Genomic DNA, 14,271 nt, shown 5'->3' on the forward strand with positions numbered 1-14,271 from the left:
ACAATTTCATTAATTTTATTTTATTAGATAACTTATTTTTTATGAAGTATTTAAAAAAGTTGCCGCTGAAATATTAATTAGAATTTTTTAAGCTTTTTTTTATTCCTGGTTTTATGACGTCTAAAGATATAAAAAATATATACAATAACCTTCACCCAAAAAAAAAATCCATATAAGATCATTGCATAATCACCGAAATTTTACTGTCTTAAGTGTTGTCGCGCTACCAACATCTACAAATATGGATTTTTTTAACACCGTTTTTATGTGTGTTCATTCTTTATCGAAGGTAAATCAATTAAAATTAAATTAAAACAATAAAAAAAATACTTTCTAGGAAATAATTTTCTACACATTCCAACCGAAGGAAGGAAATGTTCTTATACAAATATTAATAACATTTTTAAGTATTTTTTTAATACTTTTGGGATTATGCCTTCTCGCGCCATCTCTATTATTTATGATAATTTTGAATATTTATTTACGGATACAATATAAAAATCAATTCGGTGGATTTTTGGGCATAGATACTTTATTAGAACGTTTAAATATCACAATATCTTACGTATATTTACTTGAAAACAATAAATCTTCCGACGAAGTGATTAAAGCCGTTAAAAACGCAACACAAAATTTATTTAATTCGAATTATAAATTTTCAAGTACAATTCAACGTTGTTGTGGGCTTTATTTCTATGTTAAAAATAACGTAGATATTAACGACATCATTACTACCGTCGATAATGGTTATTCAACTAAAGAAGAATTCATAAACCACCTTGAATCAAACCATTTCGACGAATTGAACAGTAAACTAAAATTATGGAATGTATTAATCCTTAAAAATACTGTAAATTGGGGTGGTAATGATTATTATCCAGTTGTAATAACATTTAATCACTGTCTAGGAGATGGAATGCGTTTAACGGCGTTTCAAAACAAATATTTTTTGAATAACGCTGTTGAAGAAAAATTTAAACATGCCCTCATTAAATCGAAAAAGTCAAAAGAAATTTTGAAAAAATCAACGATTATTGAATTTATCTTGAATTGTTATAACATAAAAAGTGATTATTTGGAATCTTTGAAAAGTTGTACGCAACATTTAGCAGTTTATATTGAAGATGAACGAAAATATCTCAAATTAATTCCGATATTAAGTCGAGAGTTTCAATGTACGTTTACTGACATTGTTGTTACTACTTGTAGTGATGGTATTTTGGATCATTTGAAGATGGTAAGATTTCCATTTTTTTAATAAAGCTAAATAAACGAATCTATTGATACACAATAATCAAATATTGGTTAATTAAGTGTCAATTCATGTCTTAAATTTTTCGAAAGATAGTCGACTATTTACCTGATCTACTGTCCTTTGAAAACTCTAAAACGATTAACCCAGATATGCCTAATGTACTACATTTAGGACGGTCAATTCCTGTTGAAACTTGCAAGGTCATGATCGCCTGGAAATGCGCACGTCACATGAAGTCGTGCATTTTAGATGTAGCAGCGAGAGTGATAACTTGCAGTTTAGGTGTTTTCTTTAGATTTTGTTTTAAGTGCATCCGAAAGTCAAGATAAGTTGGAAATGGATTATTGCCCGGTTCGCTTTGAAAGGTAAGGTAATTTGCAATTATAGAAATTAGAATAATGTTATGATTCTTTGATTACAGTAACAATAAATAGTTGTATAATTAGTATTATTTAAAAGTTTTGCATCATTCAGTAAATTAGAGTATAAATTAGGGGGGTGAAAGACGGGTGTACTATATATAGGACATTAGGATAATAAACGACTATCACGTTCATCTAATTACAGGGGGTTTTCGCTTCAACCCTTGCTATGCTTGAGGACAATGACGACATTGTCAGCCAGGTTGATGAAATAACTATATTTCCTCCTGTAAACGCTGCAGCCGACCTGACAGATGAAGATTCTGGAGCAGAAAATGATCTTACAGTGAATAACCTACCGGCATCACAGTTACAAGCGCCGGTGGAAATCGTAATTGAAAGTAACTACGACAGTGATTTTTCATCAGATGACAATATACCTCTATTAGAGTTACAATCACAAAAAAAGGCAGCAAGAAACAAACAAAAAGTAAAAACTAAAAAGAGACAGATGCACTACAGTTGGATAAAAGAAGATTTGAAATTACCGCCCACCGACTTTGATAGTCCTACGAATTCGGCGATCACAGAAAACCCCTTAGAGCTGATTGATTTTGAATCAGAGTAATAAGTACGCACAACAAAAAAATAGAAAAGCGAATATAGAAAAGCAGGAAGTAAACGCTTTTATAGGCGTTTTGATACTTAGCGGATATATGCAAGTACCGAGACGGAGGATGTTCTGGGAACGTGAAAAAGATTGCCGTAACGTCATGATTACAGAAGCAATTACAAGGGACCGGTTTGAGTATTTGTTTTCTAATCTTCACGTCTGTGATAATCAGCAGTTGGACCAGGGTGACAAATTCGCTAAACTAAGGCCGTTTTTCACACTGTTGAATAAAAAATTCATGGAGAATTCCTCGCTTGAAAAAATGCACTCAGTTGATAAAGCTATGGTTCCGTATTATGGACGTCATAGCTGTAAGCAGTATATTCGAGGAAAACCCATGCGCTATGGATATAAGTTATGGGTAGGAAGTACCAGGTTAGGTTACTTGAATTGGTTCGAACCTTATCAAGGAGCCTCTACAAATATAAGTGAAAACTTTTCTGAAATGGGAGTTAGTGCTGGAGTAGTCTTAGAATATGCGCAAGCTTTACGTAAGAAATGGCCAGATAAAAAATTTCATCTCTTTTTTGATAACTTTTTTACGTCAATTCCGTTGATCGAAAAACTAACTGACCGGAATTTTTATGCTACTGGTACGGTTAGAGAAAACAGGCTAAAAGACATTTCTCTTATAGATTCAAAACTCATAAAGAAACAGCGCAAAGGAAGTTATGATTATGCAAAAATTGTAGAACAGAATATAATTGCAATAAAATGGCACGATAATAGTGTAGTTTCTGTTTGTTCCAATTTTTCTGGAGTTGCCCCAATTCACTCGGTCACACGTTATTCGCAAAAAGAAAAGAAGAATATTCAGGTACAGCAGCCGCATCTTATACAGATGTACAGGGTGTCCCAATTTCGATGTCCACATAGGCTATCTCCGAAACTAAAAGAGATAGAAAAAAAGTAGCTTACATGTCATGATCTCGTTTTTAGAGAAAATGCTAATGCCGAAAACTCCGAACAGCTATCGTCTTTTGTTTTCGTCCTATCGGCAAAAACTGAAAATTATGCGAAAACGACAATCGCGAATATCTCACTTATTATCAAAGATGGAGTATTATAAATAAAACATTATATGGGCAACTTTTTACGAAGAATTCAGTGGCGTAGGTAGAATTTTTTTCTCATCTTTTATTTTCGAGATTTGAGACATAACTTTATTTTTTTAAATGGAAACCATAGTTGGCTATGACCTAAAATAATTTGTTATTTTCTTCTGATAACAAATATATATAGTTTGTGTGGTATATTTCTTATAGTTATTGAATAATTAACATAAATTCATTTTGTTCTATCTAAAACTAATGTATGTATTTAAAAATTATGTTGCTATGGTGATAACCATACATACTATGATGGAACATAATGTATCAAATAATTACCAAAGTTTGTATTTAAAAATTCGATAACAACTCTGGCATTATGTGCTGGTACGATGCACCAGCATGTTAAGTGTCAAAGTATAACAAAACTGAATAAAACTTTACAATGAATTTCGAAAATTATGAAAAATGTAACATAATGGAATGCTATAAGTTATCAGATAAGAATGCGACGTTAGCCGCGGAATTTTATTTCACAAGATATCCAGAAAGAAGACAACCGCACGAAAAAACCTTCAGCCGGTTAGCAGAAAATTTAATAGATTTTTGGTCCATCCCCAAACCACGTGCAAAAACATACCAAAATGGCCTGCAAGAGGATGAAGTCAATGTGTTGGCTTCACTTGCGATAAATCCATCAACATCTTGCAGAGAAATTGAACAAGACGTCTGACCCAAAAACCGCTGCTCCCGAATATGAAAGAAAAATATGTATAAACCAAACAAAGCGGGCCTAACTCATTATTTACGTGCCGGAGATGTCAATCTAAGATTAGAATTTTGTAGATGATATTTAGAAAAATTAAATAATCTGCTGTTTGTTCAAAATGTCATCTGGACCAATGAAGTCTCTGAGTGTTCAAAGAAGGTTGAGGTTCAATGTATGGTGTGCCCTTTTAGATAATAGAATGCTGGCATATAGTATCTACCATAAAAACTTAAACTCAGGTAACACCTCAATATATCAAAGCAGCACATTGTGCCTTTGGTCGACAATTTGCCATTAAATAAGTCTCAAATGATATATTTTCAATATGACGGAGCACCAGCACATAATGCCAGAGTTGTTAGTGAATTTTTAAATACTACTACAAACTTTGGCAATAATTGGAAACAATGGGCACGTTCAGCCGGTGTCAACTGTTAAGTTGCTATATTAGCAGTCGTGGCTGAACGATATGTTAAGTCAGCGCTGTTACGCAGCAGTTTAGTAAATATCTCAGCGTAAGTAATCTGCGCTTAGTTTGTCAGCGGTTGTGAAATTCTAGGTTAGGATTAATATTTTTTATTTCTCCCCTTTAATTTTGAAAACTGGCAGAACTGTATAAAATGAAATAAGCCTTAAAATCAACATCATCATCCATTATCTCTTGTAATAACACAAAATTTTCAAAAATATTATTGTTGGCCATAGTTTTAGGTTATGCTGAACTGCTAATTCTCAATTGCTTGTTCAGCCGATTTCGTTCCGCTGTATTAAACCTCATACAACTAGCTGACTGATTTAATTCAACTGTTGACACCTGCTGAACGTACCCAATGTTTTCCATCGTGGCATTGTTATCACCATAACAACATTAAGTTTTAAATACATACAATAGTTTTAGAAAGAACAAAAAAAATTGATACATTATATTCCATCATAGTATGTATGGTTATCATCATAGCAACATTAACTTTTAAATACATACATTAGATTTAGATGGAACAAAATGAATTTTTGTTAATTATTCAATAACTATAAGAAATATACCCCACAAACTATATATATTTGTTATCAGAAGAAAATAACAAATTATTTTAAGTCATAGCCAACTATGGTTTCCATTTAAAAAAATAAAGTTATGTCTAAAATCTCGAAAATAAAAGATGGGAAAAAAATTCTACCAAGGCCACTGAATTCTTCGTAAAAAGTTGCCCATATAATGTCTTATTTATAATACTCCATCTTTGATAATAAGTGAGATATTCGCGATTGTCGTTTTCGCAAAATTTTCAGTTTTTGCCGATAGGGCGAAAACAAAAAACGATAGCTGTTCGGAGTTTTCGGCATTAGCATTTTCTCGAAAAACGAGATCATGACATGTAAGCTACTTCTTTTCTATCTCTTTTAGTTTCGGAGATAGCCTATGCGGACATCGAAATTGGGACACCCTGTACAATACAAATACGGGAGGTGTCGACCGCTCTGACCAAAATATCAGCTTATATCGAATTTCGATCAGAGGAAAAAAATGGTATTTTCCTTTGATATCTCACTGGCAATTCAAAACGCATGGCATTTGCATCGCAAGAATGGAGGAGAATTAGATCAACTTAGTTTTAGAAGGAGAATTGCTGTAATGCTGTTGGTTCAGAATAAAAAAACATCGTCATATCAAAAAGGACATACCAGTAGGTCCCACGAAATAGATATACGGTTCGACCGAATAGATCATTTAGTTATGCCCCAAGAAAAACAAACTAGGTGTGCTCATTGCCATCAAAAAACTACAACGAGATGCGCAAAATGTGACATTGGTGTACACACGAAGTGTTTTGTTCAGTATCACACTAATAAATAATTTTACGTTTATAGATATTCATGTGCCGAATGTCCTACATGTAGGACGGCCCGAATTTCCAATTTAAAAAAAAACACATTGTCATGGTTTGTTTGTAAGACTTTGTTTTGCTTCTTTAAATAAGTTTTCAATAAAGTTATTATGATTTGTAAAGTGGTTTTAATTTAGGCATATCTGGGTTAATGGAAAAGTTAATCTTTTGGGTTCGTTGCTCGAAATTTTCCTTTAGACTTTATAAGGGATACCAATATACAGAGCTTCATTTACATCTAGATTTCTGTTTTTTTTTCTGCACCATTTGTCACATTGTAACGTTAATTAGTGTTGCTGTTCGGCTTCTTTATGATTTTTTATTCTCCTATACTTCATTCTATTGGACACCCAAATTTTCCTTTTCTTAAAATAAAAAACTGAAAATTTTTCTTCTTCTTTGTGAAACCTAATAGCTTATTTTACCCATCTTATCCTCCTCCTCTCGTTCTCGTGCCTGCGATTTTGAAGTACAACGATCCTTCCATCCTTTGGACGGTCTTCCCGAATGTCGTTCATTAGATTTCCATTTCTAGCAATTTTATCAATCTGTCATTCGTCACCCATGGCACATGTTCATTCGAAAATCTTCTCCTCCCTCAGATCCATCTTACTACATCCACTTGGCATTCCACTTGGCATTCTTCTCTGATCTCATTACTCCTTCTTTGGTCTCTTAATGTGTTTCTTCTTAATGTGTCTCCTTCTTGGGTCTCTTAACGTAACGCGCCATCCTTTTGGTTTCAGCCTTGTCAGCTCTAGTTTCCGCGGTGTATGTCATCACAGGTCTAACACATACCATCTATATCCTCACTTTACTGGGAGTTGTCATGCACTTATTCTTCCAAATGATGTTTCTTAGTTAGTTTCTAAATAGTTAAGTTCGATTATTCTCTTGTTCAGCTCTAGCTTGCATCGTCGTGGTTTCCTAGCAATTATCATGCTTTGTTTTGGAGGTTGGCACTTCCATGTTGAGCTTCTGGGCCCCTTCTGGGTACTCACTGCCCGCAAATAGCGTTGCATCGTCCGCATAGTACAAGACCTTTATCACTATTATCAGGTATTTTTGATTGGTTCAATATCAACAATTTTTAATCATAAAACTTTTATCTATCGCTTATAGTTTTTGAGTAATGATAGATTCTTTAATATAAAGAATTAATTTTGACATTTTGAAAATGTTCGCGTCATTTCTAGAAAATGTTGATAATTAGGCTGAAACATTGTTATGTAGTATTCTTGTTTGGTGCAATATCAACCATTTTTAATCACAAAACTTTTATCTATCGCTTATAGTTTTTGAGTAATGATAGATTCTTTAATATAAACAATTAATTTTGACATTTTGAAAATGTTCACGTCATTTCTAGAAAATGTTGATAATTAGGCTGAAACATTGTTATGTAGTATTCTTGTTTGGTGCAATATCAACAATTTTTAATCACAAAACTTTTATCTATCGCTTATAGTTTTTGAGTAATGATAGATTCTTTAATATAAACAATTAATTTTGACATTTTGAAAATGTTCGCGTCATTCCTAGAAAATGTTGATAATTAGGCTGAAACATTGTTATGTAATATTCTTGTTTGGTGCAATATCAACCATTTTTAATCACAAAACTTTTATCTATCGCTTATAGTTTTTGAGTAATGATAGATTCTTTAATATAAACATTAATTTTGACATTTTGAAAATGTTCGCGTCATTTCTAGAAAATGTTGATAATTAGGCTGAAACATTGTTATGTAGTATTCTTGTTTGGTGCAATATCAACCATTTTTAATCATAAAACTTTTATCTATCGCTTATAGTTTTTGAGTAATGATAGATTCTTTAATATAAACAATGAATTTTGACATTTTGAAAATGTTCGCGTCATTCCTAGAAAATGTTGATAATTAGGCTGAAACATTGTTATGTAGTATTCTTGTTTGGTGCAATATCAACCATTTGTAATCATAAAACTTTTATCTATCGCTTATAGTTTTTGAGTAATGATAGATTCTTTAATATAAACAATCAATTTTGACATTTTGGAAATTTTCGCTTTATCTGTAGAAAATGGTGATAACTAGGCTGGAACTTTGTTATGTAGTATTCTTGTTTGGTTTAATATCAAAAATTTTTAATCACCAAACTTTTATCTATCGCTAGTAGTTTTTGAATAATGATAGATTCTTTAATATAAACAATTAATTTTGACATTTTGAAAATATTCACGTTATTTCTAGAAAATGTTAATAATTAGGCTGAAACATTGTTATGTAGTATTCTTGTTTGGTGCAATATCAACAATTTTTAATCACAAAACTTTTATCTATCGCTTATAGTTTTTGAGTAATGATAGATTCTTTAATATAAACATTAATTTTGACATTTTGAAAATGTTCGCGTCATTCCTAGAAAATGTTGATAATTAGGCTGAAACATTGTTATGTAGTATTCTTGTTTGGTGCAATATCAACCATTTGTAATCATAAAACTTTTATCTATCGCTTATAGTTTTTGAGTAATGATAGATTCTTTAATATAAACAATCAATTTTGACATTTTGGAAATTTTCGCTTTATCTGTAGAAAATGGTGATAAGTAGGCTGGAACTTTGTTATGTAGTATTCTTGTTTGGTTTAATATCAAAAATTTTTAATCACCAAACTTTTATCTATCGCTAGTAGTTTTTGAATAATGATAGATTCTTTAATATAAACAATTAATTTTGACATTTTGAAAATATTCACGTCATTTCTAGAAAATGTTAATAATTAGGCTGAAACATTGTTATGTAGTATTCTTGTTTGGTGCAATATCAACAATTTTTAATCACAAAACTTTTATCTATCGCCTATAGTTTTTGAGTAATGATAGATTCTTTAATATAAACAATTAATTTTGACATTTTGAAAATGTTTGCGTCATTCCTAGAAAATGTTGATAATTAGGCTGAAACATTGTTATGTAGTATTCTTTTTTGGTGCAATATCAACCATTTTTAATCAGAAAACTTTTATCTATCGCTTATAGTTTTTGAGTAATGATAGATTCTTTAATATAAACAATTAATTTTGACATTTTGAAAATGTTCGCGTCATTCCTAGAAAATGTTGATAATTAGGCTGAAACATTGTTATGTAGTATTCTTTTTTGGTGCAATATCAACCATTTTTAATCAGAAAACTTTTATCTATCGCTTATAGTTTTTGAGTAATGATAGATTCTTTAATATAAACAATTAATTTTGACATTTTGAAAATGTTCGCGTCATTCCTAGAAAATGTTGATAATTAGGCTGAAACATTGTTATGTAGTATTCTTTTTTGGTGCAATATCAACCATTTTTAATCAGAAAACTTTTATCTATCGCTTATAGTTTTTGAGTAATGATAGATTCTTTAATATAAACAATTAATTTTGACATTTTGAAAATGTTCGCGTCATTCCTAGAAAATGTTGATAATTAGGCTGAAACATTGTTATGTAGTATTCTTGTTTGGTGTAATATCAAAAATTTTTAATCACAAAACTTTTATCTATCGCTTATAGTTTTTGAGTAATGATAGATTTTTTAATATAAACAATTAATTTTGACATTTTGAAAATGTTCGCGTCATTTCTAGAAAATGTTGATAATTAGGCTGAAACATTGTTATGTAGTATTCTTGTTTGGTGCAATATCAACAATTTTTAATCACAAAACTTTTATCTATCCCTTATAGTTTTTGAGTAATGATAGATTCTTTAATATAAACAAATAATTTTGACATTTTAAAAATGTTCGCGTCATTTCTAGAAAATGTTGATAATTAGGCTGAAACATTGTTATGTAGTATTCTTGTTTGGTGCAATATCAACCATTTTTAATCATAAAACTTTTATCTATCGCTTATAGTTTTTGAGTAATGATAGATTCTTTAATATAAACAATTAATTTTGACATTTTGAAAATGTTCGCGACATTCCTAGAAAATGTTGATAATTAGGCTGAAACATTGTTATGTAGTATTCTTGTTTGGTGCAATATCAACCATTTGTAATCATAAAACTTTTATCTATCGCTTATAGTTTTTGAGTAATGATAGATTCTTTAATATAAATAATTAATTTTGACATTTTGAAAATGTTCGCGTCATTCCTAGAAAATGTTGATAATTAGGCTGAAACATTGTTATGTAGTATTCTTGTTTGGTGCAATATCAACCATTTTTAATCATAAAACTTTTATCTATCGCTTATAGTTTTTGAGTAATGATAGATTCTTTAATATAAACAATTAATTTTGACATTTTGAAAATGTTCGCGTCATTTCTAGAAAACATTGATAATTAGACTGAAACATTGTTATGTAGTATTCTTTGTTTGGTGCAATATCAACAATTTTTAATCACAAAACTTTTATCTATCGCTTATAGTTTTTGAGTAATGATAGATTCTTTAATATAAACAATTAATTTTGACATTTTGAAAATGTTCGCGTCATTCCTAGAAAATGTTGATAATTAGGCTGAAACATTGTTATGTAGTATTCTTGTTTGGTGCAATATCAACCATTTTTAATCATAAAACTTTTATCTATCGGTTATAGTTTTTGAGTAATGATAGATTCTTTAATATAAACAATTAATTTTGACATTTTGAAAATGTTCGCGTCATTCCTAGAAAATGTTGATAATTAGGCTGAAACATTGTTATGTAGTATTCTTGTTTGGTGCAATATCAACCATTTTTAATCATAAAACTTTTATCTATCGGTTATAGTTTTTGAGTAATGATAGATTCTTTAATATAAACAATTAATTTTGACATTTTGAAGATGTTCGCGTCATTCCTAGAAAATGTTGATAATTAGGCTGAAACATTGTTATGTAGTATTCTTGTTTAGCTCAATATCAAAAATTTTTAATCACAAAACTTTTATCTATCGCTTATAGTTTTTGAGTAATGATAGATTCTTTAATATAAACAATTAATATTGACATTTTGGAAATTTACGCTTTATCTGTAGAAAATGGTGATAACTAGGCTGGAACTTTGTTATGTAGTATTCTTGTTTGGTTCAATATCAACAATTTTTAATCATAACATTTTTATCTATCGCTTATAGTTTTTCAGTAATGAGAGATTCTTTGACATGTACTCTTTTAACATTTTTTGTAGCTTTTTTAGGAATGCAGATATCAAACTCAGCCATAAATTATATGCCTTGTATATCCTCGCTCTATTGGCAGTTGTCATGCACTTATTTTTCCAAACGATGTTTCTCCGGGAACCCGCTATCGTGGCTGCTTTACTCATCTGATGTTTCACACTCTCTTCCAAGTTTCCATAATATGGTGAGATTATTATGCCTAGATAGTTAAGTTCTTGTTCGATTATTCTGTTGTTCAGCTCTAGTTTACATCGTCGTCGTTCCCTAGCAATGACCATGCTTTTTGTTTTAGAGGTTGACACTTCCATGTTGAACTTCTGGACATATTTATTAAATTCCTGCAGCAACCACTGTCAAATAGCGGTGCATCGTCCGCATAGCACGACCTTTATGATTCACTTTCCACACACTGGATATTATTTTGTCCATTATTAGAATAAAGAGCAATGAACTAAGACTATGCATCTGTCTCACCCCCGTGTTGATTTCTATGTCGTCGGTAGAAGTCGTTCTGTTAGAGTGTAGACCCTTGCGCTTGAGTTCTTCCACAACATCCGTTAGCTGTAGTCTATCGAATACAGCTTTTAGTCAGGTCTATAAATGTTTATTATATTCAATGGTCTTTTCTATTACTTGCCTAATAACAAAAACCGTGTCGACCGTCGAACGATTCTTCCGGAAACCTTGTTGTTCTTCACTCAAAGTGGTATGGTGCAAGATGGGCTGACCCAGTATGTGAGTAAATAGGTTCATAGAGGTGTTCTGTAGGGATATTTCCCGATAATTTGCCGGATTCGATGTTTTTCCCTGTTTGAACAGTGGTATTGTGACGTTCTTTTTCCATTTATCTGGTGTTGTTACGTCTTTCAGTATCTTACTGTATAATTTGGTAAACTGTTCTGCTAGTTCTTCTCTTCTGTTTTTCAATAATTCATTGGGGATGTTGTCCGGGCCTTGGGCTTTGCTCTTTTTGAGATGTTTCATTACACTCATCACCCCTTCTACTGCAATTTGTATGTCTTCGTCGATGTTTATTGTATCTTCTCGTCGCAGTGTATGTCGCTTTTCAGGTCGTTGGTCTCTGCTTTGTGAATACAGGTCCATGAAGTAGCTTTTCCTACTAGTTCCTGGGCGACTTGTTGCCTCTGTATGTTAAATGAGCACTGTTCACCTCTGGTGTGAACCATGGCTTATGATTACCATGACGTGCGGTTAATTTCACTATTCTTTTCCCCAGTGCTTCTTCGGTCGCTTGACTTATACTCTCCAGTAATATCCTCAATGCCTCATCCACCGTGTGTTGATCTCCGAAAGGGGATGTTTCTATTTTCATGGCCACGCGTCTTCAATATAAATCAAGTGTGGTCTAAAAATTTTTCAAACCACATTAACACAACAACCTTGACCTAAAGGTGAAGTTAAGTCCATCACTACACGGTTTTCTTGCTGCTCTTCAGCCTTCGTAACACATTTACCTGGATATCCCTGCAAGTTTTTGGCACACTTGCTTTTCACATGCTAAACCATAAAGTTTTATTACACGATGGGTATATTTTTGTGCCGAACATCAGATATGGGACGATATCCTTTTTATTATCCACCAAAGTTACACAATAGCCTGCGTCGAAAGCTACACCGAGATATTTTGTTTCTGAAACAAAGATACCTTCTATTGCGATCAATCACCTACAATGATACTCTGTACTTTGAGACCTTTTGTCTAGTTTGAACGGCATTTCTCGTAAATATACTTTTTATACTGCTCGTAGTAATAAGTGAATCCCTGGTTGATATTTCTAAAAGTGATTCTACCAAACAGGGAGTGCAGGGAGTGTTGGATGTCGAGAAAACACAAAACGCTCACTGTGAAGTACGAAAATCCTTCTCGACTCATTTCACTCCATACGTAAAGTTGTACCGATAAATTCATCCTCAACATAATCATGTTGATGAATAAAGTAATCAAATAGACTGAAAAGCTTTTGGATCTTGCTGCCTTTTATTCCTATTTTTGGAATAAAGTTGTTAATCCCTCACCTCATAGTCTGCACCACCTCTCTACATTCTCCATCCAATATCTATTTGCCTCCTCTTCCTTACCACACCTAAATTTGGCCACCAACCTTTTCAATGGTTAAAACATCTTCCTATTAGCCCTTTATATCATCTAAATTTTATGTTCATGTCTTCTTTTTTTTTCTTATTAACCTGAATTCCTCCTCAACTTGGTGTCAAGTACCATGCGTAAGTTGATGCTATAAGACTTGCGGGAGAAGAATGGAGTTATCATATCTCGAATATTTTGGTGCAATGTTTTATTGTTAAAGAAATATGTATATATAATATTAATCATTACTTTCTTATTTACTTATTATTCGTACCAGAGAACTTACTTCATGATAACACAGTGAATTTGCAAACTTTTTTAAATATAAAATTTCTTAATTTTATAGAAAAATGATGTTCCAAATGAAATAATAGTTGGAAATACATGTAGAGAAATTAATGAAAATATTAATACAGTGTGGAACCTTTTAAGAAATGATGTAACGGTTCAGTGTTATAAATTCCCTTGTAAAACAGAGGAGAATTTTTATATAAAAATAAAGTCTTGGATTCAAGAAGTGAAGAAACAGAGAAATACGGCAAATTTTCAAGTATGTCAACAGTTTTTAATAAACAATTTTTGACCAAAATTGATTCCCTTTTTTAGATTCTATATTTTCTTGCAAAAATATTTACGCTTTTCCCTCAAATTCTTATGAACTCATTCATAACTGTAAGCGTAAAAAAAACTTGCTTAGCTTTCACAAATATACCGGGACCTGATTCTGGAAAAATAGGCGATATAAATGTGGAAAAATCTTTTCTGTTTGTAAATCATTTCGGCGGACCAAGTATGTATAAATAATTTTCATTTAAACATCATACACAATTTCTTTTTTCTCTTCAGAATTTGGGTTGACTTTGTTTTCATTTAATGGAAAACTTCACGCCACTTTAATATCTGACAAACAAACCAACATCAATAGAGAAGATTTACAACAGATTTTAAATAATTCTTTTAAAAAAATTGATGAATTGTTAGAAATTAAAAATAAATAAACGTTTACGAAGTAATCTTACTTGTTT

General features: G+C 31.5%; 1 protein-coding gene across 1 annotated transcript; it reads left to right on the top strand.

Annotated features, from left to right (window-relative positions):
* Positions 1 to 224: 224 nt before the first annotated feature.
* On the top strand, positions 225 to 14,259 carry LOC111419614 (uncharacterized). The gene is made up of 5 exons (XM_023052440.2): positions 225 to 289; positions 338 to 1,237; positions 13,593 to 13,796; positions 13,853 to 14,036; positions 14,093 to 14,259. Exons 1-5 carry the CDS (start codon positions 242 to 244, stop codon positions 14,242 to 14,244), a joined length of 1,488 nt encoding a protein of 495 aa, XP_022908208.2. The 5' UTR covers positions 225 to 241; the 3' UTR covers positions 14,245 to 14,259.
* Positions 14,260 to 14,271: the final 12 nt, after the last annotated feature.

Source organism: Onthophagus taurus, chromosome 6, assembly GCF_036711975.1.
Source record: "Onthophagus taurus isolate NC chromosome 6, IU_Otau_3.0, whole genome shotgun sequence".
Classification (NCBI taxonomy): Eukaryota; Metazoa; Arthropoda; class Insecta; order Coleoptera; family Scarabaeidae; genus Onthophagus; species Onthophagus taurus.

Excerpts from the sequence above, each read along its gene's own strand:
- LOC111419614 (XM_023052440.2), top strand. The coding sequence starts at position 242 with ATGGATTTTTTTAACACCGTTTTTATGTGTGTTCATTCTTTATCGAAG. Across the intron at positions 290-337 it reads GTGTTCATTCTTTATCGAAG|GAAATAATTTTCTACACATT; the intron begins GTAAATCAATTA and ends AATACTTTCTAG. Across the intron at positions 14,037-14,092 it reads AAATCATTTCGGCGGACCAA|AATTTGGGTTGACTTTGTTT; the intron begins GTATGTATAAAT and ends TTTTCTCTTCAG.